We start from the raw sequence: 26724 nt of genomic DNA, 5'->3' as shown, positions 1-26724 counted from the left end.
TTTGCCAAACTACTGAATTATCAGGGACTTCATATTTATATTAAAATAAGCTCTGGAGTGAGACATCATAACCTAGAGTAAACTTTTACTCATTCATTGACATTTGAGTAAACTGCACATACCGATCTCTCTGTTGTCTGCGTTTGGCAGTGAGGGAGATGGCGATGTTCTCCCAGGCTTTCTCTAATGCTCCTTGAGCAGGGGTTTCACAGCCCAGTCGAGCCCAGCACTCCTCAAACACAGCTTTCCACTTTTCTTCTGCAGGAACTGCATGTTGACCGGCCACACTACATACACACACATATTTACAAACATTGCACATATGCACAAGGGGTACAGCAGATCACAAGTCTCATGATTTGGATGCTATTATGGTTTATTAGTCAGAGAAGAGAGATCTTATTCTTTCTTTCTTGCTTGCTTTCTATCATAAATAAAAAAAATAATAATATAAAAAATTTTATAATTAAATAAAATAAATAAACTTTGCATACCATTTATTAATTGGAAAACATTGACAAAAACAGAAAAAAACTATTTACCTATTAATTTTTTTTTAATAATACTACAAAATTAGCATTAGTAAAAACAACTTAATAGTCAGTAATGTGAACAAATAGACAAATTAGCAATAGCACAAAAATGACAAATTAAGTTTGTCTAGGGTACAGGTACAAATAAAGTAATCAAAAAAAATATATAAATTATATATATATATATATATATATATATATATATATATATATATATATATATATATATATATATATATATATATATAAATAAAAACACTGTAGTGTACACCGCATACATTTAATTCAGATCAATCTTCATTTACGTTACAAAAGATCATTTATGTCAGAAAAGTAAGTTATCTACTGTCTTGTTGTTTGACTAATAACTGTGGTCACTAAAAGCTGATGCATGGACCCAATATAAAGATACACATGCATTTTCCTTCTCAACTGTTTAGGTTCATTAGGGACATAACTGACTATGTTTATGAGGATGTTCACCAGGATTTATCAAGAAGCAATTTAAAAATAACATTTGTCCATCAAAACACTTCAGAAGATTTGTATTTTGATTGCATGCTCAGCATAATGTGCACACACAGAAAACATTTCCTAAATGTTCAAGACTTTTTTTGAGATTTTAACAGATTTGTGTGTGTTGAGCATCAGTTAAGACAATGTTAGCACCTGCTAGCTTTAATTTTGGGGAAATCTGGATAATTTTGAGCTTTTGTCAGCTAATTTCATCTTTCGGATTCAAAATCGTTTTTGGGGCGTGATCAAAATCAGTGATGTAGCGCGCAACTGCTAGTGGAGTGATGATGCATTGGTTTCTCATTATTTTTCAGAGCTGAATTTTCTTATCCTATGAAAAGACACTGCTTCTTAATTATTCATGAGAGCATGTGCTTTCAGTCTATGGTGCATTCTGATGACAGACCACAGACCCGCCAAGCCGTGAGACCGGGTATTTAGCCAATCATGAAGGCTTGTATGTGTTTGTTTCCATGATCCACAGAGTTTGTTGCATGGCTTTATCCGCGATGCTGTCCAGGCCACTGATACAATAAAACTGTTTGTGTGCAGCAAGCATTTTTGTCGGGAGAGATGTGTGATAATTGGAGAACTGCGGAGTTTGTCTTTTATCAGTTGAGTTTGTTACTACTCAGACACATCGCCTATATCCGTGCTGCCGTGTTTGCCTATGTTTAAAGTCCCCGTGAACTGGAAGCTGCGATCGTTAATTCTTTTCATAATGTGACACAGTTCCCAGAGAAACGGAAAATGACACAACAGTGGGCGTGGCTTGTTTTTTCTACTGCCGGCTGAACGGATGTAGTACAGTAGGAATTTCATACAGAAAGATTGGGAAAGGGGTTTTAGAGGAGTAATTACAGCAGACTCCTCCTGCTCACCATGTCTGTTTGTTGTCAAAACTGACAGAGCAGCTTTAGCCATGCCCATTACCTATGCCCATTAACATTTTTTTCTCTTAATGACATGCACAGATGCATTATTCACCACAAAACTGCCAATGTGAGCTAACAAAATCATATGGTTAGTTTAGATTTTTTGGGGACTTGCTGTACTACTATCCACTGTGTCTGCATTCAGACCCAGGGATTCAGGAGAACAGAAGTCCTCCTTATTTATAGTGTTCATATGAACATAATTATCTTTATAATGATATAACAAATTGTGGTTATATATTATTTGAAATTATAAATAGCCTATCGTAGATGTCACAGTATTAAATTACTTACTGTTTATTTCTTTGCATTTTAACTTTGTAAACTATAAAATCATGGGTCTCCTCACATTTTGTATCAGATTTTTTAAAATCTTGAGCTAGTGAGCCAACTGACTAAAGCCCTTCTTTTTCCCCTGCTCTGCCAGCCATGCCCACTCCTCTGTCTTCTCGCAGTGCTCCATGCCCATCTCGGAGCATTTTTTTTAAATTCTGAGGTGGACTTGAACTGAAATAGGAGGTTTCATGGCCCTTTAAGTATACATTTTAGCTGTCTTTCATATCTTCTTGCATGTGAATTGTTTAAAATCTACTGAACTGTAAGACATGGACAGTATACATTCAACTGTGATCCATTACATCATATATTTTCATCATTTATTTTTCAGCTCTCTGAAACACTTGATTCTGATTGGTCAATCGCAATAATCCAATGTATGTTATACCCAGGTAACAACTGATAAAACTAAATTAAATTTAAGAGCTAGTACATTATTACATCTCAGATCAATGTTTTTCAAATCAGTTTTTTGGGAAGTAGCCATGTAATAAGTGAGATAAAGTACATCTAGGCAGAAAAAAGCCCTTCAGTCTTGTACAACAGCTTTCTGCTTCATGTTGTGAAGTTTATAAACCTGACAGGCTTTATTATGTAAAAGAACTGCTTAGATGTACATCATACCTCACACAAACATCATACAACACATAAAGATACACTAGGCCAACGCATTATTTATTAACACTTACGGCATCTTGATATCTCTCCTTGCCATTTCAAAGGGTTTCGTAAAAGTTCCAGCGACTCTCAGTCCAGAACCCCAGTGACCATCAAAGACACCATCAAAAGAGTCTCCGTTCGGCATGAATAGAATTCCCTGCACATTCATAAAACAACAGGAGATTCAAATAGAAGCATCTGTATACACAAATCGCAAATGTGGTTTCGACAGATTTACGGTCAGATTCAATAAACAGGGCAAATTATTGCTAGAGAGCAATTTCATTAATGAGCAGACGAAAGTGGAATGTTCTGCTGATGCTGTGCAAATTAAAGAAGACAAGCGCAGCAGTTCATTTTCTTAATGCGCAATGAAATGCATAATGCAGCTCAAATTAATTCAAAAATTAAACAGTAAATTATACGCACGTCATCATATTGGCTAACACATGCGTAATAAAAATCACTATGCTTCAAAACATTACTTGGTTGCCTGAAATGAATCATTTCAACTCAACCCTCTTGTGCTGTTGAGGATGTTTTCATCCACTCAGATTTTGAGTCTTAATTTGAATGCATGATTATATTGTCAAGGCTAAAAAATGTTATTATAATGACTGTCTATGGGGCAAATATAGCCACTAACATACTGAAAGGATAGTAAATTTTAACAATACACAAGGGTTACATTAAATTAAACTGACTTAAACAGCTTCTATAACTTAAAGTGGAAACATCATTGACTTGCTTTAAGTTATAATTAACATAAAAACACATTATCATGACTTATTGATCGTATCATTTTTACAGTGTACTGCAAACTTCAATAAATTACCTTCTTAGCTCATTTACATTCTCTTCACCAATACACAAACGCACATGCAAAAAGTTCAGTAGAAAAAAAAAGGAATTTTTTACTACATGTCTTCAGAATATCTGCCAAATGAAGGTTTGTGTTGGCATAAGCTGTTTGTTGGTAAATCTGGCCATCACTGTCAAAGCATACAGTCACATTACACTAGTGTTACCTTTCCACACAGAGTCCAGTCATCCTGAAAGTCACCCTCAAAGACTGTGTCGTCATCACAAAGAAGAGTCCCATTGCCCTTTATCAGATGAAAAAAAAAATGTTAATAAAAATGAAATGAATAATAAAATAAATTATATATATATATATATATATATATATATATATATATATATATATATATATATATATATATACATACATACACACACACACATACATACATACATACATACATACATACATACATACATATACATATACACAACAATGATATTCCTGTAATAACAGCCCTCGTACAGCCTCTTCACCCTTGTGTATTACTCCGCCCACATAGAATAACAGCAGGTCAATAAACTCACTACAGTTTGACAACTATTGCTGCGCTTGGACAACATAATGTACTTTTGAGGCTTTTTTAGTCGAAAATGTAGTTATTTAGATTGAAAATATGCAGTTTAATTATAATTTTTTAAAATAATTATAATTTTGGAGATTCAGCACGTTCGGCTGTCATACTGAGCATAACAAAAACGATTGACATTCTGCCACAAGATGCATAATAAGTCCTTAGGGGAGAAAAACAGCGTAAATTTCAAATTACAGGTGATCAAATCATTATAAAACAGGTAAGTGACACTCTAAATTGATCTCTCTCTTTTGTATTTTGTAGTGCTTTATTTACTGTATACCATAGTGATCTGGTAGTGTTTGCTTTGCTTTGGCTTTTTCGGGCTTAAATATTAATTGTTAATCTTGATTGCAACAGAGAAATACTGGGAGATATCGCTTTAGACTGAGATGGAATTTCATGCCGTTCAGCCTTATAATCTTAAAATGTCAGCAAAATCAACTGTTTTGTCACCACTTTAGCCATTACGCTAGAGAATCATTCAAACACTAGCTCTAAAGTGACGTTGGTGAATTAGTAATGGTTTCTGCTGTTCTGACATCAGCTGCAGATGTGAATGAATGGCAGAAGAAAGTAGTTCCTCATACTAAAGGATTTTTGAGACTCTCTGTGTTGATTTTCTTTTTAATATACACAACTATGCCGTCACTGCTACTTGTGATTTTTAAATATGGTTTCATATATATTTGTGTAAAAAAATATTCAATGCAACAAACTACTTGGTTTTTGTTTAGTGTTGGCATATAATATCCGAATGACTCCAACTCAACTGACCATCATTCTGTTATTACAGAAGATTCCTTCATAGTACAATCCAAATTGTGTGATAACAACCCCATCACCGTGACGCTGGTCATCATGCCATATCCCCATGTACTTCTCTCCTCTAGAAGATACAGAGAGAAGTTTATGAATTGTTAACAACTGGAGCTTGTTTCAGATTTTCAGTTCAGCAACTACATGTACGTACCTGCTGAAGTCATCACACACCCCATAGCCTGTTCTCTTCCCTTGAACCCACTGGCCCACAAACACACTACTGGACGAGGGAGAGGCCACTTTCCCACTGCGTAACATGCCGTGACCATGACGCATGTTCTCTCTGAAAGAGCCCTCATAGACTTCACCTGAAGCATACCTGCAGACACAGAATGGTTAGAGCATTGATATGTAAAAATGATCATTTAGACTTTAGAATTAGTTTTTTCATACAGATTTTCATTATTATTACCAGAAGGTGCCAAAGCCATGCATTTTTCCTTCCTTCCAGTGACCTTGGTAACGCTCAAACTTGTTGAAGGTGGTACTGGGCGTCATAAAATCTCCAAATCTACACAGAACAGTCAGTTTAAAGTGTATTTTTGCAATACAGTATAAAAGTTTAGAGTAAGCAAATTTTTTTCCTTAATTTGAAAAAAGTTTGGTGTATTTTTTTTCCCAATACTGCATGTTATAAACACTAATATTGTGGAATATTGATACAATTTAAAACAGGAGATTTCTAATTTCTGTTCTAATTTCTAATTTGTAATGTATTGCTGTGATGGCAAAACTCTTATACATCATTCTTCAAAAACCAATCTAATATAATCATTAACTAATTAAGAAACATTTCTGAATATCGATGTTGATAATGTGCTGCTTAATATTTTTATTGAGATATTTTTCTTATTGAAAATAGATTTTATAATATTAAAAATCATTGTAATGCATCCTTGCTATAATAATAACAACAACAACAATAACAATAATAATAATTATTTTTATTATTATTATACTAATAATACTAAAATACCAATACTAAAACTAACACTAATAAATATTTCTATTAATAAATAAATTATTGATCCCTAACTTTTGAAGAGTAGTCCACATACTAAACACATCTGTGATCACAAATATTTTCATATTTAACAGTGTACTGACCCATCTTCCAGTCCACCCTTGAATGTGCCACAGTACATTGTCCCATCAGGCCACTTCAAATTCCCTCTAGTAAAAAAAATTAAAAAGAAGTACAGAAGATACATCTCACACACGATTGTCAGTTACAGTTATGAGCCTCTGTAAAATCAGCTACAACAAGGGGTATGCGATATCACTGACAAAAAAATATCATGAATGCATTTGCGCTGGTTCCTTTGTTAGTTTATGAGTCACTCAATAAAGTGAGTCAACGATTTGTTTAACACAACAGATTAATTCAGAAACAAAGCATGTGATAGAAAGTTAATTAAACAAAACAATGTGACTGCTATATACGGCAATATGCATTTCTGAACTGCACGTATGATGCAAAAATCTGATTAAGCCAAGGCACAGGGTTTATAAATGGTAGTAAAGTGATTTACTGACGATAGTAGATACTAATGACATGGCAAATGTAAAACTACATTCAAACCACAAACTACATAGAATATAGGATATTGACTTATCGCACAACATATAGACATGACAATCTTTTTTGGTGATGCAATATATATCACCCACACATAAAAACCAATTCTAGCAACATTTTAGGGGATTGTGAAACATCTTTATCTCTATTGAAGGTGTCAGTATGGTTAAAAAAACACTATAGTATTTACTGTGAATTACTTTAGCATGTTTTCATGAGGGTGTCTGACAACTGAAAATAGATCTGGTAGCAGATATTGCAGCCTATGTTACTCTTTACCTTGCACTTTATTTTGTTAAATTTAATTATTATTTATTTGTTTAGGATATGGGTTTTCACATTCTGATTCCAATGCCTAATTATGAAATTGTTAAAATTACTATAGATTATAGGTGGGCATAGATAAATTTTTTAATCTGGATTAATATCACTGTAATCTTGGAATTAATCTACATTAATCTAGATTAAAATGGCTCATTTGAATTCTGCTGAAGGCATTCAGAATATGTGTGCTAGCCAAATAATGACTTAAAGTAAGTCTTTGTGAACAGGCTTCTCAAGCTAGGTGGTGCATTAGACCAGTGGCTCATTTCCTGTTTCCAAAATGAATCACAAACTGCTTGAGAAACTGTTCTACTATAATAATTGGTGATGGAAATAAATGATGTTCAATAAGATGTACTTGTGTTTACTAACTGTTTATTCAGTTGAACATGAATTTTGAACTCTAGGCCTACATCAGCTTGAAACAGCGATTTTTTTTTTATTACCTAAATCCGACTAAAGTCATAACTGAACTAAGCACAAATGTAATTAAGACATGTGGTGTATGCATATATTAGAGGCATTATTGAAGTAAACAGCACAATCAAACTATTATCGTCATGTAGGACTTTTTGGAATATTTTCTGACAAGATCCAAACAAGGTTGTCGGTAAAGGACCGCGCACGCACACACGCGCACTCACACACAAACATCGCGAAATGCAGACGTTTTTTTCTTTCCATTTGGCATGCATTATTAAATTCCATAACACTCTCACCAGTCCTTACTCCTTATTTGCGTCTAATACTCCAGTTTGTCACGGGGGCATGAATGAATACATTACATAATACATAAAAGCACTCCACGTAAACACCTTAGTTATATTATTCTCTATTAAGACAAATAAGTAGATTACAGATGTCCATGTAAACGTAGTCAGTAGTGTCTTCAAAGTAAGTTAAAGATCTAGAAGGGCATCCTGCTGATTGTATTCAGAAGGGCACTTTTTTGTCTCACTGGTTTGACTTTCATTCACCGTCATTCATTTTAAAAAGCACCCGTTCTATTTTATTTGTATGTTTTATTCAAACACATAAACTCTACAGGTGCCTGATAGTTAGATGTGGAGTTAACATTTATCAGATTCACTTTAGTGAACTGCATCTATGTTAGCACCTCACGTTTGATGTGGTAGTTTCACAGAAGGAATACACACAGGTTTGAAGACTTGTTCTTACCACCTACGGTGCAATTCGGCCAGGTATACATCCACCCTAAAATATCAAGCTCCTAACCCAACTTTTAGAATAGATTAACGGCGATAAATGATTTAGCTTAACTCTTTCCCAGTCGTTAACGAGAAAAAACACTTCCCTGCCATTGATGAGTTTTACAGCAATTCATGTTTTAGGTGTATTATGGTAGGGGAAGCCTTAACCCATGTCCTGAGTGAGGTACATGATGTAAGATGATCCGGGGAGTGAAATCTGACAAAGAGAAAGTAAGATCGTGGATAAAAATAAGAGTCGTACAACCTTCTTTTGGCTTAAACCCTACAGTTTTAGATCTGTTTTAGATCTTGTCTTGACAAGAGACCAAAATAAAGAAGTTTTATTTTGATCATATTTTGATCTGACACAGCAGATCTCACAACTCGACCTACAAATACAGGGATACAAAGTTAGCGTTAGCTCTAATATAAAAGATCTGGGTGTCATATTAGACAGGAATTTAACTTTTGAAAATCATATATCCCATGTCACAAAAACTGCTTTCTTTCATCTGAGAAATATTGCTAAGTTACGAAGTATGCTATCCATCTCAGATGCAGAAAAGCTAGTCCATGCTTTTATGACTTCTAGGCTGGACTACTGTAATGCTCTGTTTGCTGGCTGCCCAGCATCCTCTATTAACAAACTTCAATTAGTACAAAATGCAGCTGCCAGAGTTCTTACCAGGTCTAGAAAATTTGATCACATCACCCCAATTTTATCCTCCTCGCACTGGCTGCCTTTTAAGTTTCGTATTGAATTTAAAATATTGCTTCTTACCAACAAAGCTTTAAATAATCTAGCTCCTGTTTATCTAACCAATCTTCTGTCTCGCTACAATCCAACTTGCTCTTTAAGATCTCAAAACTCAGGGCTTCTGGTAGTACCCAGAATAGCTAAGTCAAGTAAAGGAGGTCGAGCCTTCTCATTTATAGCTCCTAAACTCTAGAATAGCCTTCCTGATAACGTCCGAGGCTCAGACAGACTCTCCCAATTCAAAACTAGATTAAAGACCTATCTGTTCAGTAAAACATACACTCAGTGCACCACTTAGCGGGTTTCCACACAGGTTTCTGCATCTTGTTTATATACACTACGAACAGCAGCTGCGCTAATTATTCTCTTTATTATCCATTTCCACCTGGGGATACTCATCCCCAAGGAATTGAATCATTTGTGTCATTGTTACAGATTGCACACCTTACATAGTAGGCTACTTAATATGGCAAATAGGGTATGTACATACATACATACACACACACACACACACGCACACACGCACACACACACACACACACACACACACACACACATATATTTTTAAATGAAAAAAAAAAAATCTTGAAAACCTAGGGGGTCTGCCAAGCTACAACATATATACTTATATTGCTATTGCTCAAAAACATAAATAAATAAAATTAAAATTGACAAATGGCAAGCAAGCCAGGACTGATACTAGTGTTTTCTCAGCAAAATAAACACGTGACAGCTCTCCTTAAGTGATTAATTTTTTGCTATATTGTTTTTCTAAGGTAAGTGTGAATACAAACATGGGCATGCACTTACTTGCCGTGAGGTTTGCCTGACAGCCAGCGGCCTTCATATTTGGCATCTTTGAGTCGGCCCTCTTTGATGAAGTTGTAGTTGGAGGTACGGGACACAGGAGGTTCACCTTTCTGGCTGGTTCTAGAAACACGCGTCCTCCCATTCATGCCTGACACCAGTACTTCATCAATGGCCTGGTTAATGGCTCTCAGCCACTTGCCCTAAAAGAGAGGCAGAAAGCACTTAATCCGCAGTAGAAAAAAAAACATGTGAAAAACACTGAATTCTGAATCATTTACCTTTTCCAGAGGGGAAGTTGCCAGCACAACAAAGCTATCTTCAGGTGTGGTCAGCTTAAGGCCAAGTCTATCAATGACAATGATAGGTTAACCCGTTTTATTATTAGTCATAAACAATACATTACCATTATTGTGTTTATGGATTCTGTAACCTAAAAAGCCACTTAGTACATATATACTTTTTATTTCTTATTTATACAGTTAAAAGAGTCAACAATGGACATAAATCATCTAGAAATATATATGTAATTTTATTGTTTACTTTATTTCCCACTTAATTAAATGTCCGTTCTGTACTTTTGTGTTGATATGCATGTACAGGTATTTACCCTGACCACAATTAAAAATTCCTTGTGTGTTTGGCGAATACAGCTTATTCTGATTCTGAAACTAAAGGTGCAATAGGAGATCCTAGAAAATGCTAATGTTAGCCTGATAGTACAAAAAGCCTATGTCCCACCCTGCAAATATATATCCAAAGCCATGCCTCCTAATGCATGAACACGCACTAAACAACATCACTACTATAAACTAAATAACGTTGGCCAGAGAGAAATACTACAGTTTTATACTACGGTTAGAAAATATAATACCAAACTTAAAAAACAAAACATCAAAAATGTAAGGTGTTGATGTTGCCTACAATACTGTGTCGGTTACGATTATTATGCCATCGATTCGGTTCAATTCGATATCTTTGTGTATCACGGCACACTGACGACGCTTTCCATACACAATTTTACTTCACAGCACAAGAATTCTTGTATTAAAATGTATAATTCTTAAATCCATTTTCTGTGTATTTGTAATACAATCTTGTCCTTTAATACAAGCAGTCAGATATATCAATTTTACCTTTAATTTTACCTGCTCAAAGAAAACACTCTTTTTGAATGCATCAAACAAAACTTAAGTACATGCAACAACATGAGGATTTATAACAAATAAACAGATGTAAATATTATCCTGCTTGCTTTCTGATCGCTGTCAAGCGAGTTGTTAAATGCCTATGATTTGTCATGCACTCAACAGAAAAGGTTGCTATTGGCTCTAACACTCTAGTGCTGTTCACCGATAAGTGACACTGATAAACTGACGCAGCGATCATAGCTGACCCATGATAGATGCGGAGGAGAAAACCCACTGCAGATACCGAATTGTCCATGTCTGCATCGCGGTGCACCGAAGAAACAATTTTGACACCCCTAATATTTTGACAGGCAGATAGCACAGCCTATCATAATGTTCAGACTGAATGTTTTGTGTGTATGGACTTTGGTCTTTGCACACGATGTAGCTAAATAAGAATCTTTTTTTTTTTTTTTTTTAAGAGCGAGATGCTAATGGTCTAATACAATTCAATGATTTATGCTATGCTAAGCTAAGCTAACAGTCCTCCTGCCAGACCCAGAGATCGGCTGAATGGATTGGAAAATGGTCAAATTCAAATGTTTAACTCTAGGGGAGTTATAAAATTAGCCTTTTTGTTTTTGGAAAAAAAAGTGTTCCCTTAAGAGTTCATTCAGTAATGCTTCTGCAATCTACAGAGAGACTTATTAGGTATTTTATTAACTGCTGTTAGATTTTTTTTAACTAGGTGGTATAACTTGTATATTGTACATGACGTTTTTCTTGTTTTCATTGCCCAGCCATATGATGTGCTGCTCAAAACGTCTAGTGTGTGGTAAATGTTTGTCGTCTAATAATTAAATTTGTTGTTTGTATTGTACAATGGTGACAAATGAGAATGCTAACCTGATTCTCTTTGATACAATAGAAAGTAAAAGAAAAATCACAGAAATCTTCCATTTCACTGTGATTCTATACTGGGGCAGAAATCTTATCTCAGTTGGTATTGGCACAACAGTAAACTCTTCAATTAGTAAGCGCATTCTCAGCCACTCAATATTTAATAAAATGCCACGTGCTAAAAAGTACACTTACAGTCCCGTGCTTTCATCTGAGATGGGCTCCACCCAGAGTGTAGCAAGTGGATAGACATAATGAGATGAGAACTGTAAAAACAAAGAGAGTTCAGTCAGTTATACACAAACAAACCACTCCCTCAGACTGTACACAGTGCTTTATAATAGCTCTGGCTTGCTGTGCTGCTACAGACGCATTGGAGGAATAAACATTTAATAATTTAATGTGTGAATCAAACAGGTTCTCCTGAACTACAAAAAACACACATTAGTTGTATGCAAGTGTAATTGTTTCTCACACATCCACACAGCTCAAATAATAACACACTATATTCTTGCACAAGGAAACCACACCCAACGACCACACATATCACAATAACTTAAGCAAAAGCTCATTTCATTTTATGCAAACAAAATGTATGCAAGTGACACATGTTATGACATGATGGTATGCAGTCTTTTTGTTTATGTAATTTAGAGGAGTACTGGTATTGGTAAAATGTGTTTCAAAAGGGCTGTGCAGACAAAAAAGGAATTGAAACGTTTGAATGTTCTTCATTTTCCAAACGCCATCAACCAAGAAGAAATACAGACCAACCAAGAATAGAAAAAGTTACAGCAGTGTATATCACAGTTCATGTTTTTAAGACCACAAACCAAAGTGAAGCAATATGCCAGCATACTTAGAAATAAACACAAAAAATGAAAATTGCTGTTTGTTCAAACTACTTATTTAAACTGAGCAGAAACAACAAGTTGAGTTTTCTTGGGGGGGGGGGGGGGGGGCAACTTAATTGTTTTATGTTAAATACATTTAAATTTGTAAAAACTAATAAGTTACTTTGAAATTCATTTATGCTGTCTCAACACAAATCGAGTGTGTGGAACACAGCCTTTCTTACAGTGCAGACATAAATATTTCAAAACATAACTGATATCTTTTTAAAGGTTAAATGAATAAAGCTTACATGTTCGTTTGGTTTAAACTGTTTCCAAAATAAAATGGGATCAAAACTGTGGTGCTTAAATGTTTGTGACACCTTGAGCATTTTAGAGGGTTCTGTTCCCCTAGCTCAAGAAATCCATCATTGATATTTTTTATATATAATAAATGTCCCTGGTACATTTATAAATTGCATGTGTTTCTTACAGGAAAGAATAATGTACATTAAAATCTAAAATTAAGTGAACCCCCAATTGTCAAGGTAAAGTGAGCAGCAGATTAAGCACCTTAAATGCATTTTACTTCACTTGTTGCAGCTGTGGGCGGTTCTTTTCGCTGTGGCGACTCCGGATTAATAAAGGGACTAAGCCGAAAAGAAAATGAATGTTGCAGCTGGTTCACTTAATTTTGCACATGAACTAATTCTATTTTTCTTGTCATCAAAGCATATGTAACTGATAAGCAAACATCTGACATTTAAAAAAAGTCTGATGAAAAAGAAAAAAAAACAATAATAATAAAAAAAATAATAATAACTCTAGACTCACAGTCACTATATGCTATTACTATACTTAATAAAATTTCATCAATCATTCATTTTCCATAAAGCTTGGTCTCTGATTTATCAGAGGTCGCCACAGCGAAATGAACCACCAATTATTCCAGCATATGTTTTACACAGTGGATATCCTTCCAGCCACAATCAACTAATGGGAAACACACACACGCACAGACACGCACAGACACACACAGACACAGACACAGACACAAACACACAGACACAGACACAGACACACACACACAGACACAGACACACAGACACACAGACACACAGACACACAGACACACACACACACTATGCCAAATTTTGTTTATTCAATTCACCTATAGCGCATGACTTTGGCCTCTTTATAAAAATTTTCATTACTTAAATCATTTTGTTACCTTTTCAGTCTATATTTTGGTTTATTTATATTTGGTTAAATAAATGTAGTTTATTTCTTACATATGTCTTTTACCATTAATAGAAATAATAACTGTTAATTAAAAATACCAATGTGGAATGACAATGATGGTGAGAAAGTGTTCTGAAAATGGCACAAGCTAAACATTGGCGCTAGAAAACTATTCACCAGCCATGTCCTTAACACACTGATTGACTTGAAACAAGTCAAGCTGTCATAACACTTCAGATAATAGCATACATTAGCAGCATGACTCAACATGTATACTATAATGTGCTGTAGTTAGAAGTAATAACACTTAAAGATGCCATTTGATGACTCAAAAGAGAAAAAAGAAGTTGTCTTCTCCTCATTCAGGCTTTATGAAGTGCAAAAAATGCATTTACAGTACAAGCCAAACACTAAAATATGAACTGATTCTTAAACATAATACTCACAAGCTTCTTTGAAGGAATGCTTCCCTGAATTAATGAAGACAAATAAAAAAACACATATGAATGAAATGAAATAAAGGACTGTTATGAAAAATGTGCTGTAATTTGGTGTCAAACACTATTAACCTGTGCATGAACCAGCACGTCATTGAAGAGAATGAACCAGCTGGCTGAAAATCTTCCAGCGTTCTGTAATGTCAGGCCTTTATTACTGCTCTCACAAACCAGACGTCGGGATGGCTTACGTAGGGCTTCCTGAAAAAAGAGTGTTAAATTAAGAGAATTACAACCAGACAGACTCATAACATGTGCACAAGCATCCACACAGCCACCCACAGGTTTGCGCATGATGAAACCCAAACATATCTGAAACTGATGTGGTCATATCTGTCACCATTTAGCCCAGCAGCATGCCAAGCAATTCAATTTCATTAAAGGAAGAAGTAAGTAGGTCAATGTAACCACATTATACAGTAGAAGTCATATATGCAGTACTGCAGTACAATGCTGAGAAATGAACAACAGCCAAACACTGCTATATTTCAATTGTGGAGGATTATTGGGCATTACTGTGTGTGACCAGTTTTTTTTATTCTTACATTTTTGAAAATAATTCCCAGACTGATCTTTAACAAGAAATGCTGCTTAGTGGTAATGATTTGGTCATATATTAAAGCAGATCGTCTTATTTACAGTTTGTCTTTGATTTATTGGCATGTTTCCAAGAAAACTTTGTGCAATCCAGAGTATACTTGAAGTGGGTCCATGGTCTTGACAAATTACCTGTAGTAGACACACTCTTTTCCTCTCCATATGCACCAGACACTTACTTATAAACACTACCTTTTTCTGTGAAAACACTGCACAATTCTAAGTGTACTTCACACAGGTGATTGGGATTGATAAACAACCTTTAGCGAATGTTGGGTAGAGTTACTTTTAAAAGTAATATATTACCATCATAAGCCTTAACTGAATCTTTAAAAAACCACACACACAGACACAGAAAAATAACACATACGTTTACATTAATTTCTGTATAAAAATGTATGATCAGATGTACAATCTCTGACATGTATCTGATGAAAGTGTAATACTATTTGAGAAGTACATTTTTAAAAATATATATTATACATATTTTAATGTTGTTACAATACTGAATTTCTTTACCAATCGGTTTCCCGGATTTAAAACTCTCCAGTGTCTCTGTATCTGTAGTTACACTCAGTAAATAGCAGTGAGTTCTGTGAACTGATGACCTTCATGGTCAATCACACTCATTTCTAATAAGCATGTGAACACAATGGCAAATCAGCTGTGTTAAAAGGGCACCTATTTTCCCCTTTTACAAGATGTAAGATAAGTATTTGGTGTCTCCAGAATGTGTCTGCAAAGTTTCAGCTCAAAATACCCATCAGATAATTTATTATAGTCTCCATGTTATGTTTGATGTTTTCTTTCTTTGTGTATTTTTTTTTCACCCTCCACTCCGCTTACTCAACCCTTGGGTTTCTTATTGGTTTACCATCTGTCCATCATCAATATGACGGTGTCGCTTCCACCAATCCCCAGACACGCCGCAAGGATTTAAAGCCCTGACAGACCAGTGTGTGGCGTGCGCTCTGCCTCGGTGTACCATTTGTGCTCCACGCAATTTGTTTGTGCTATGCTTCGGCTGTTTAGTGATGTATTATCTCAGTTTACTGTGGTAATTCGAGTTTGCTTGCTAAACTTCGTTGCTTTAAGTAACATAATGTGATGGTTGTTGTGTGATTCTAAACTGAACCTTTGACCGTCTTATCCGGTTTGTTTTAGTTTAGATTGACGTTTTGTTAGGTTAGTTTTGCTACCTGTGTATTTTGAGTTTTGTAGCTTAATTAGTTTAGTTCGGGTGTCGTCTACACCGAAGATCTCGGTTTTTATTTGTATCATTTCTTTTTTGTCACCTAGTTCAGACTTTAGATTTAAGGATTGTTTTGTTTTGCTAATTTCTTTGATTTGGCTTACACTCTCATTTCTTTTTTCCATTTATTATTGTTACATATTGTTGCAACTATTGAGTAAAAAAAGCTTAAATAGAGAATTGATTCCTGCCTCATCCTTGATCTGTTGCACACATTACACCTGTCTCACCTAAATGTTACAGCATCCCACTTAAACATCTTAAACACGTAACACTCCACAATCTGCCCATTTTGGTGTCTGACTACAGTGTAGCTGTTTTTGTAGCCTGTGGCTTTAAATGCAAATGAACTGCTTCTCCCCACCCACTTTTCCCACGTGCGTGTCTGCTTCTCATCATGCGTTACATCAGATAAACAGCAGTCAGTGATAGAGACAGACTCGGATGAAGCTGAAATACAGCTCATTATTCAAAAATACCAAGTAAGTTTATTTCATGTGTTTGTGGAGTTTATTCAAGCCTTTCTGAAATGATGAGTCTCACACAAATGCTGTTTGCAGTACACACACGCACACACATATCAGCGTTTACTGAAACCATGTGGCTGTGGTGATCATAGCGGTAAAATGCTCTATTTTTAAAATGTTTTAAACTCATAAATCTTATAAAAATTACAGAGTTGGAACAAACATTTTAATCCCAGTATCTTTGTAAAAAATGTTCTGTGGACATGTGTAGATGTTATTATTGAAACATGGCACCTGTCAGTCAATTCGGTGGGCAGGGAAAACCATACTCCTACGTTACGTTGGGCCTCAAAATCACTGGGATTTGGCTTGTATTTTAATGTCAGGAAATTTAAAAAAAAGCGACTTATATTACTACAGTATATCACTACAAAAAAGCGGTTTATATCACTACAGTATGACTGTGGACACACTATACCTACACACAGTTCTGTCCAAACAGCTTACAAAACTTGATTTTCATCATAGGTGCCACCCTTTAAGAATGCATCCAACAGTGCTCAAATGTTAGCGGGAAATGGATGTTTTTAAAATTTTAGTACTGATTGGTATAGAACTCCAATATCAAGACAATACTAATACATATATCAGGGCTCGAAATTAACCTTTAAACTTTAACTTTAAACTTTAAAAACGTAGGCGCACCAGAATTTAGTCGCACCCATGAAGAATTATGGTCACCTTTACTATACGTTTTATATTAACAGACTTATTGCATTGGAAATCAACACTAACAGAAAAAAAAAAACGGCATGCACCCACCGGCCCTGCACGCACTGCTTGACATGAATGCAAGCCTTTTTGCGAAGGTGTACGTGGTGTTAAATTTTACATATAGCTTATAGTCAGGACAGCATCCTGACGATTAAATGAAGGATTAAATAGAATCCCATGCTTAAAATGTGACAATTTAGTGGCAAATGCTGTTACCTGAAAACTCCGTCATACAGACTTTACAGTGAACGGCTTTCTGAGTTTTATACTCTTCGAAAAGTGTACAAAATCTGTCAGTGTGCTTTTCATTCCCTTATCTGCAGCGCCTTACATTTTCGCAGCTGTTGCTCTGATATTTACTGAATCAGAAGAGCTTGAAGGCGGAGCAAGCATTGCGGGATTTGTTTACTGTAGTAAATTGACATGACGACTGTTTTAAACTATTCCTGAGAGCTGCGTTAACCGTTTTAGGAGCAAAGATGCATTCTGCAAGAATGTCTTCTAAATCTGCGCACGCAGTGACCATCGCACAGCAGCAATTTTATGTACTCGCACAAATGCTCCCAAATATATTTTGAGGTCGCATAGATAAACGTTCGGGCGCATATGCGACCAAAAAGGTTTTAATTTCGAGCTTCGTATATGTAAAATAAGAATGCTGAAATAAAGCAAAAATGCTAAAAGCGTTCACAAGAATGGAGTGGCAAGTTGGACAGGTGTTATTGTGCGAAAGAAATCAGTGAACTGTCTGCTTTGTAACTACACAGCAAAGTAACTTCTATAAAAGTTGCCATCTGTTTCCTACCAAATTCTTTCCTTTGAAGTTCTTCCAGAAATTGAAAGTGGCCTCAGCATCTTTTCTCTGCTTGCTGACAAGGCGAGATAAAACCTCATATTTGGAGCAGCCATTTTGAATCCGCTGGTATTCCTCAGTGTTCTAAAAAAATAGAACATTATGCCATGCATTATTTAGGTGCTTTCACTTCATTAAACCAAATAATGAAAATTGGATAATTTCCTTACCACTTCAAAACAGTTGGCTAGCTTCAGAAGTAATCTGTTATACCCATTCAAGTGCTGCAAGGGCATGTAAAACAAGTTCACTACCAGATCGTAAAGCGATGGGTTCTTCTCCTTGGATTCTAGTAGAGTCTGTATCAACTCCAGTTTCTTCCCAAAGCATTCTCTGATGAAGAAAATCAGGCATGACCAAAGATTGTATTAGCCCTTGTGTACTGCTTAAATTGACTACCCTTTTGTTATGTTAGTGACTGTTTTTACCCCACTGACTTCAATTATAATGACATTTTTTGATTGCAAAGCCTTGACACCATATAATCATGTATTCTTGATTGTTGGTGGCTTTTCCTGTTGTGAAGAGGCATAATGTAATGAAAGCCTAGTAAATTCGCCCAGAGTGTTTTGTTGAGGTTTTGAAAATTTTCAAAGCCTTTTCCCAAAATATGTGATAAAATAAGATTTTCCACCAAAAATAATTCCATTTGCTGAGTAACCGATAAAGTTGTGGCCAAATTAAGACAGAAAAATCACCCCATAGTGGATGAAAATACACCTAACCGCACACAAGGGTTAAAACCATTGATGAAAATGATCTTATGGTTATATACTGAGGACACAGACTCACTGTGAGGGTTTCAGCAATGACTGGAAGCCTCCCATAACAAGAAAGTTTCCAACCGGACCACTGTACCTGAGAAAGAAAATAACCACTGGTGGTATTATTAAGAATTTAAAGGAGTCATTTTATGCTTTTATAACAAGATGCAATATAACTCTCAAGTGTGACTGTGTTTGTGAAGTTTCAGCTACTTCACAAATTATTAATAGTACCATCCTGTAAATGTCCCTTTTTGGGTTGACGCAAAAGCATGCTGTTATTGTCTTGTGTCTTTAAATGCAAATGAGCTGCTGCTCCCTTGCCTTTTCTAGAAGAGGGCGGTGACTTTAAAGCTCATGCCTTAATTACTCTGACAACAACAAACATCTGCTTGTCTTTCACAGCAAATTTTTATCTAATAATATCAGAATTATTAAAAAAATTATGCATAAAGTTTGCGCAAACTGGAAGCTGATGTGCACTTTTATTGTGGTATGATGATATATTTTTTAATCAAAATGGAATACTGAGCAAAGAGCTTAGAATGACCAAGAGGCGACACTCTTAGAACGTTCCATTGCAACAGCAGAGCCCAGCAACAGCCCCGGATTCCGCCATTTTGGATTGAAAGTGATTGGCTGTCCATTGGATCTTATTGTTGTTGCAATGGCAAACAGCTGTTTGTTTTTTATTTATTTATTTAAAAAGCGCATTAAGGCTGAGATACAACCTAAAAGACGACAATACAACCCTTACTATCACAATCATCAGAACTTTTAATAGTTTATTTTACAGACTTATAAAATGCTGTTGTTCTATTGGAACTTTAATTCCAAAATGGCTGCCAAGTGGCTGTTTCCCAAATCGCACTAGAGTGTCGCCTCTTGGTGATTCTATTCTCTTTGGTGGGGGTGGCGCTGATGTCATCAGAAAACTGATGTCATCAGAGAAGGACTGCCATTTCAGAGCAGAAGTAAATGGTCAAACTTTAAATATTAAAAAAAATATCCAAATATTATTTATTACTATTTTTATTATTTTTTTTGTGAACTAACTTGACTGGATTAATTGTTCACCTTTAAGGTAAACAAAACAGCTATACATTTCTGACTTGTCTAAACATAAAAATGTCATAATATGTTTGCAGATATTTAAGAAACATGCTAAGTTACCATTTTTGTTTATCTATATAAAACAAGGCTAAAGTCAGTTATTCACCTTTGAAAATGTGTGTTCTTTGTCAAAATGCCTGTCTTTGTTTTGGCCTGTGTAACTCCGCCCACTGCCAGTTTACCCAATTATATTTCATCACCCTGGGTTGGTGGAAAACATAGCGTATTTCAATTGAATCTTGAAATCTGCCTCAATGTATGCGGGTGCTGTAAAAAAATCGACGCGCGGAGAACAGTAGCAGCCTCCGAAATGAGGCAGATTCAGAGATCTAAAAATGCACATTAAGTGATTTTAAATTTGCAAACAATACAAATATTACAAACGTAAACATTAGCTGATCAGCTTACAACGCAAGTATTGATCGTCAGGAACAATGGTGTTTATGTTAGTGTTGCCAATGTGGCAACCTGCGTTTGCTTCAAGTCTGAGGAGGAGGGTCTGGGTGAAAACAACCATATCCAATATTTTGAATTTAGACTGCAATACCCATTTCAACCACTGGATGTTCATCCCACATACAGCAGCTTTAAGACTAACAATATTTGCTAGCAAAATAAACAGCCAATTTTTATTTCAAGTGTACTTTAAGGTGTATCTTTTAGATTTTTGTGCAGCATTATGCAAACATTTCCAAATGGTGATGCAGATATGACAGGGAAACATTGCCAGGCATGTTTGGCAGGTCTTCTCTTCTAGTTAGAAAAAAAAAATGCTTCTGCGGGCAACTTCAAGCTTTGTGACTTTGCAGATCATATAAAGACAGCTACATAACACACTCAAAATCCACCATTCGGCCCCTTTATCAAAAAGACAACAAAAATCTTGAGTATGAATGGTATCCTTACTCTTTATAGGTGTCCATAAAAATGGCTGTGTGTTTGATCAAGACCAGCGTTTCGATCACTTTGCCCTGCTGCAGGAAGTTGGTGAGGGACACCGAGTGTTGCCCTGTCAGATGGCAAAGCTTGCTGAAACTACCAGCCATTTCTTGAAAAAGCAACATGGACGACTCACCCAGAGACAAGGCCAGACTTGCTGCATTATGACAGAGCAGATTCAATTAATATTCAAATCCAAACAAAAATGTGTGACGAGTGAAGAAGTGTGTTAACTACCACGGGCTAACAGAGGGCTCAGGATCTGGCTCTTCAGTTTACTGAGGCTGCAGTAGAATTTCCTCTCTGCTGATGCAAGCTCGTGGATTGTTGATATAAAACCCATCGCATTCTGATCGGCCAAGGCCAAACAATTCAGTCCTCCGCCAAAAACCTGGCTCACATAGCCAATCTTAAAAGACATAAACAAATAAGTAATTAGTGGCTTTGGAAAAAATTACAGAATACAGTATACAGTTGAAGTCCGAATTATTAGCCCCCTGTTTATTTTTTTCCCAAACTTCTGTATAACGGAGAGAAGATTTTATCAACACATTTCTAAAGATAATAGTTTAATAACTCATTTCTAATAATTGATTTATTTTGTCTTCGCCATGATGACAGTAAATAACATTTCACTAGATATTTTTCAAAACATTTCTATACAGCTTAAAGTGACATTTAAAGGTTTAACTAGGTTAATTAAGTTAACTAGGCGAGTTAATTTTGACCTTAAATAGTTTTATAAAAATTTCAAACTGCTTTTATTCCAGTCGAAATAAAACAAATACGACTTTCTCCAGAAGAAGAAATATTATCAGACATACTGTGAAAATTTCTTTGCTTTGTTAAACATCATTTGGGAAATATTTTTAAAAGAAAAAAAAATTCAAAGGAGTTTAATAATTCTGATTTCAACTTTCCAACTTTAATATTTCCATATAACCCAATCATATGTGCAAAATAATGTACACATTAAAGGGCATCAAAAATAATTCATATAACATGCTATTTTAGTATTATTTAAGACTTTTAAGAATCTTAACTTTTAGAGTTTTTAATTGATATATTTTAAATGCATTTAATTAAATTAGGGTGTTTTCCAAAATATACTGTAAGTCAAGTGTATTTAGCATATGAAACATGCTGAAACACAGTTTATTTTAAAGCAACTTATATAATGTAACTAAACTAAAAAAGTTTGTTTCTATGCTTTTATTTTTCCTCCTTTTCTTGTTGACTTACGACTAAACTTAAAATATATGGTTAAAAAGTTTGTAAATATTTTATTTAGAGCTAATATTAGCCTTTTTTACATGATTTCTGAATTAATTTAAGAGATTTATTGCTGTCTTTTTTAATAATCATATGTTTTCAATGTAACGGCATGCTGATACGCCGGCTTTCATGAGGAGACTATTTTATTCCGCTTTCGATTTTAAAGGCCGGGGTTTGATGAACTGGATGAGACCGTCTGACTGTCAGTGAATGGCAAATAAAAACGTCCCTTACCTCAAAACTCTTTGCATTATAAGAAAAAGAAAACACACTGTACATTTAGAAGTGTAGATTGCATTCATAACGGGGTTTTTTTTGTGCAGCCACGCTACTTTGATTGATTCCGATTTACTATACATTAAACACCAACTGTGTTTTACGAAAGACGAAGTTAAGATGCCTTTCTTTTATCCCACATGGAAGCTATGAGGATAAACAAAAGACAAAAAACAGATCAAGGCTTTGAGTGTGGGGAGAATGAACGAATGACAGCTTCTAAAATTGTCTGAGAGACATTCTCTGTTTGCCCAGTAGACCTACCTTGTGTTTTATTAGCTAATTTAAGCTATTTTTTTAAAAAGATAAATATAATGTATAAAACTATACATTATTTGTATTACTTCATAATACCTATACGCCTGATAAGCTTTTTATTTTAAGGTTTTGATGGTTTTGCATCTGAACTCTTCATATATAACTTGAATTTATTTCTGCTTTATTCCAATTAACTGATATAAATCTTTTTAAAAGTTTTAAAAGAAACATCAGTATCATCGGAGTAAACACTACGAACATTCATGCAGAAGGGCAGAAGGGTGGGTGTCTGAGTGCAGGTCCCGCTGTCTACGTCCTCCAGCACCTGCTCTCCACTGTAGTACAGTATGGGCTGATAACAGTCTCCATCAGCCAGTAGCAAAGTGTGCGTTTGTCCTGCTGCCACGTCCCACACACGAATACCATCTGACACCTATCAGCACATGAAAAAATGCACATTAATTTTTTATACAAGCAAATGCATGCCATTATAAAAGGGACTTTATGAATAGGTGTCATAATACGTGTCATAAAAATAGGAGGATACCGTGGTGAGATTAGGAACTGTGCTGGGAGAATTCATACGACCCAGCTGGCCAAATTTATCACTTCCCCATGAATAAACCTGAGAGAGGAGAGAAATAGAAAGAAGAAAATTTTACTTAATTAGTTGTTTAAACCACTGTTGTAAAATTCGTTTTAGTAATTTAATTTAAAAATATAATGAAAAGATTTGGAAAGCCACCTTGTCAATGGAAATATTAGTGGAAAATTACAGGCTGAATTACTTAAAACAGAATTTTTTACTAAAACTGAAAAAAGCAAACAAATAGGGGTTTGAAAATGTTTATATTTGCTTTATTATAGAAAGATCTGAACATTTCTTACAAATAACACAGTTGTTTTTCTGAAAATGAACTTTGGCAAGAATAACTAAAGCTTTCATGTGCTGTAAATTAAAATCAGTATTATTCCACTAGATACTGTTTCAATAACTTTTCTGAAGTATAGCTATTGTGTTGCCTAATAAATATATAAACATAGTCTGAAAACATGACAAACTAAATGTCAGAAAACATGCCACCTTTTTTTGTTAATTTATGCAGACATAAATGCATTTTATTTTAAACTTAATAGAAATGTCATTAGTAGATTTCAGGATAAAACTAAATTATGTTTTACCCATGAATACAGAGAAACTGAGCATTTCCAAGTGGTCTATTCATTATTCTATAAAAGTGTACAGAAATATACAGTCAAGCCGGGAATTATTCATACCACTGGCAAATTATTTTATTCAACCAGCAAGTTTTTGTTTTTTTGACCAGAAATGACACAGTCTTCTCCCAAAAAAACTAAAAGATGGTGTACAAGAGGCATCATTGTAGAAAAACATTTATTTTTCACTTTTTTTTTCTACATTTGAACAAAAACTTTTAACTCAGAATTTGCTCGGGGCATGAATAATTTTGTGCTTGTGTTTTCAAATAAATAAAAGTATGTCACCTATCGGTACAAATAAGTCACCTATCAGTACAACTAAAACAAAAAAAAAATTAACTGATACCAGAAAATAATTATGAAAGCTGATTTAAAATATTAATAAATACTACAACAATGATATTAATCTGGGGTTGCCACAGCAGAATGAACTGCTAACTAATCTAACATTTGTTTTACATAGGGAATGCCCTTCCAGCTGAAAAATCACATTTACATAAGTATTCAAAGCCTTTGCTCTGAAGCTCTAAATTGAGGTCAGGTACATTCTGTTTCCACTGATCATTCTTGAGATGTTTCAGCAGCTTAATTGGAGTTTACCTGTGGTAAATTCAGTTGATTTGACATGATTTGAAAAGGTATACACCTGTCTATATAAGGTCTCAATGTTGACAGTGCATGTCAAAGCACAAACCAAGCATGAAAACAAAGGAATTTTCTGTAGACCGCTGAGACAGGATTGTCTCGAGGCACAGGACTGGAGAAGGTTACAGAAAAATTTCTGCTGCTCTGAAAGTTCCAATGAGCACAGTGGCCTCTATCATGCATAAGTGGAAGATGTTTGAAACCACCAGGACTCTTCCTACAGCTGGCCGGCCATCTAAGCTGAGTGATCGGGGGGAGCAGGGCCTTAGTCAGGGAGGTGATCAATAACCCAATGGTCACTCTGTCTGAGCTCCAGCGTTCTTCTGTAGAGAGAAGAGAACCTTACAGAAGGACAATTATCTGTGCAGCAATCCACCAATCAGGCCTGTATGGTAGAGTGGCCAGATAGAAGCCACTCCCCATCTGGAATTTGCCCCAAGGCATCTGAAGGACTCTCAGACCATAAGAAACAAAATTATCGGGTCTAATGAGACTAAAATTAAACTCTTTGAAGTGAATGCCAGGCGTTCTGTTTGGAGAAAACCAGGCACCGCTCATTACCAGGCTAATACCATCCCTACAGTGAAGCATGGTGGTGGCAGCATCATGCTGTGGGGATGTTTTTCAGCAGCAGGGACTGGAAGACTAGTCAGGATAGAGGGAAAGATGGATGCAGCAATCTACAGAGACATCCTGACTGAAAACTTGCTTCAGAGTGCTCTTGACCTCAGACTAGGTGAAGGTCCATCTTCCAGCAGGACAATTACCCAAAGCACACCGCCAAAATATTAATGGAGTGGCTTCACAACAACTCTGTGAATGTTCTTGAGTGGCCCAGCCAGAGCCCAGACCTAAATCCTATTGAACATCTCTGGAGAGATCTGAAAATGGCTGTACACCGCCGCTTTCCATCCAACCTGATAGAGCTTGAGGGGTACTGCAAAGTGAAATTGGTAAAAATCCCAAAGACAGGTGTGCCAAGCTTGTGTCATTATATTTAAAAAGACTTGAGGCTGTAATTTCTACCAAAGTTGCATCAACAAAGTATTACGCAAAGGCTGTGAATACTTAGGATGTAATTTTTCAGGTTTTTTATTTTTAGTAAATTTGCAACAATTTCAAAAAAATATTTTTTCACATTCACAAGAATCTTGAGCAAATAAATGAATTTAATCCATTTAGAATAAGGCTGTAACAAAAAAATTGGGAAAAGTGAAGCGCTTTGACTAATTTCCGGATGTACTGTACATATATACATAAAATGCATACACTTCACATACTGTTATATTCATATGCAATTTTAAAAAGGTGCATCTTAACATGCTTTTTAAAAACATGAATGCTGGGGGATTCTTTCACTTCATTTGGGAGACGATTCGAAAATTTTGGAGCACAGTGACTAAAAAAGGTTTCCGCCAGATCGCATCTGATTTACAGAGTGAAATTCTAAAAGACCAGTACTAGAAGAGCGTAGCAAACGGTTTGGACTATATCTCGATAAGCAGTCAGAAATGTAAGAAGGTGTCAGGCTATGTAGTGCCTTATAAACTAATAAAAGAATCTTAAAATCTATGCTTTGGTGCACTGGTAACCAGTGTAATTCTTATAATGCTGGTGTATTATGTTCTTGTTTCTTCAATTTCATTAAAACGCTGGCTGCTGCAATTTGTATTAGTTGCAACTTCCCTATAGAACCCTTAGTTAAACCAATATAAACAGCATTGCAGTAATCAAGCTGAGAGAAAATAAAAGCATGAATTAGTTTCTTAGCA

General features: G+C 35.4%; 1 protein-coding gene across 2 annotated transcripts in view; it reads right to left on the bottom strand.

Moving 5' to 3' along the window:
- als2a (alsin Rho guanine nucleotide exchange factor ALS2 a) overlaps positions 1 to 26724 on the bottom strand; it is a 62393-nt gene that overhangs the window by 12243 nt on the left and 23426 nt on the right. For both annotated transcript variants that reach the window (XM_056464733.1, XM_056464731.1), the window contains exons 7-25: positions 23634 to 23711; positions 23346 to 23519; positions 21515 to 21686; positions 21245 to 21434; positions 19254 to 19319; positions 18632 to 18794; positions 18414 to 18545; positions 14591 to 14719; positions 14468 to 14491; positions 12142 to 12212; positions 10198 to 10264; positions 9920 to 10119; positions 6346 to 6411; positions 5651 to 5749; positions 5390 to 5557; positions 5194 to 5305; positions 4009 to 4086; positions 3010 to 3137; positions 123 to 287 (exon numbers count right to left, since the gene is read on the bottom strand). In XM_056464733.1, the coding sequence (XP_056320708.1) occupies positions 123 to 287; positions 3010 to 3137; positions 4009 to 4086; positions 5194 to 5305; positions 5390 to 5557; positions 5651 to 5749; positions 6346 to 6411; positions 9920 to 10119; positions 10198 to 10264; positions 12142 to 12212; positions 14468 to 14491; positions 14591 to 14719; positions 18414 to 18545; positions 18632 to 18794; positions 19254 to 19319; positions 21245 to 21434; positions 21515 to 21686; positions 23346 to 23519; positions 23634 to 23711 (2282 nt within the window). The remainder of the gene's footprint in view (positions 1 to 122; positions 288 to 3009; positions 3138 to 4008; positions 4087 to 5193; positions 5306 to 5389; positions 5558 to 5650; positions 5750 to 6345; positions 6412 to 9919; positions 10120 to 10197; positions 10265 to 12141; positions 12213 to 14467; positions 14492 to 14590; positions 14720 to 18413; positions 18546 to 18631; positions 18795 to 19253; positions 19320 to 21244; positions 21435 to 21514; positions 21687 to 23345; positions 23520 to 23633; positions 23712 to 26724) is intronic.

Source organism: Danio aesculapii, chromosome 9 (assembly GCF_903798145.1).
Source record: "Danio aesculapii chromosome 9, fDanAes4.1, whole genome shotgun sequence".
In the NCBI taxonomy this organism is placed as follows: Eukaryota; Metazoa; Chordata; class Actinopteri; order Cypriniformes; family Danionidae; genus Danio; species Danio aesculapii.
Note: the sequence above shows the minus strand (reverse complement) of the source record. Positions and strands in the feature narration are given on the sequence as shown.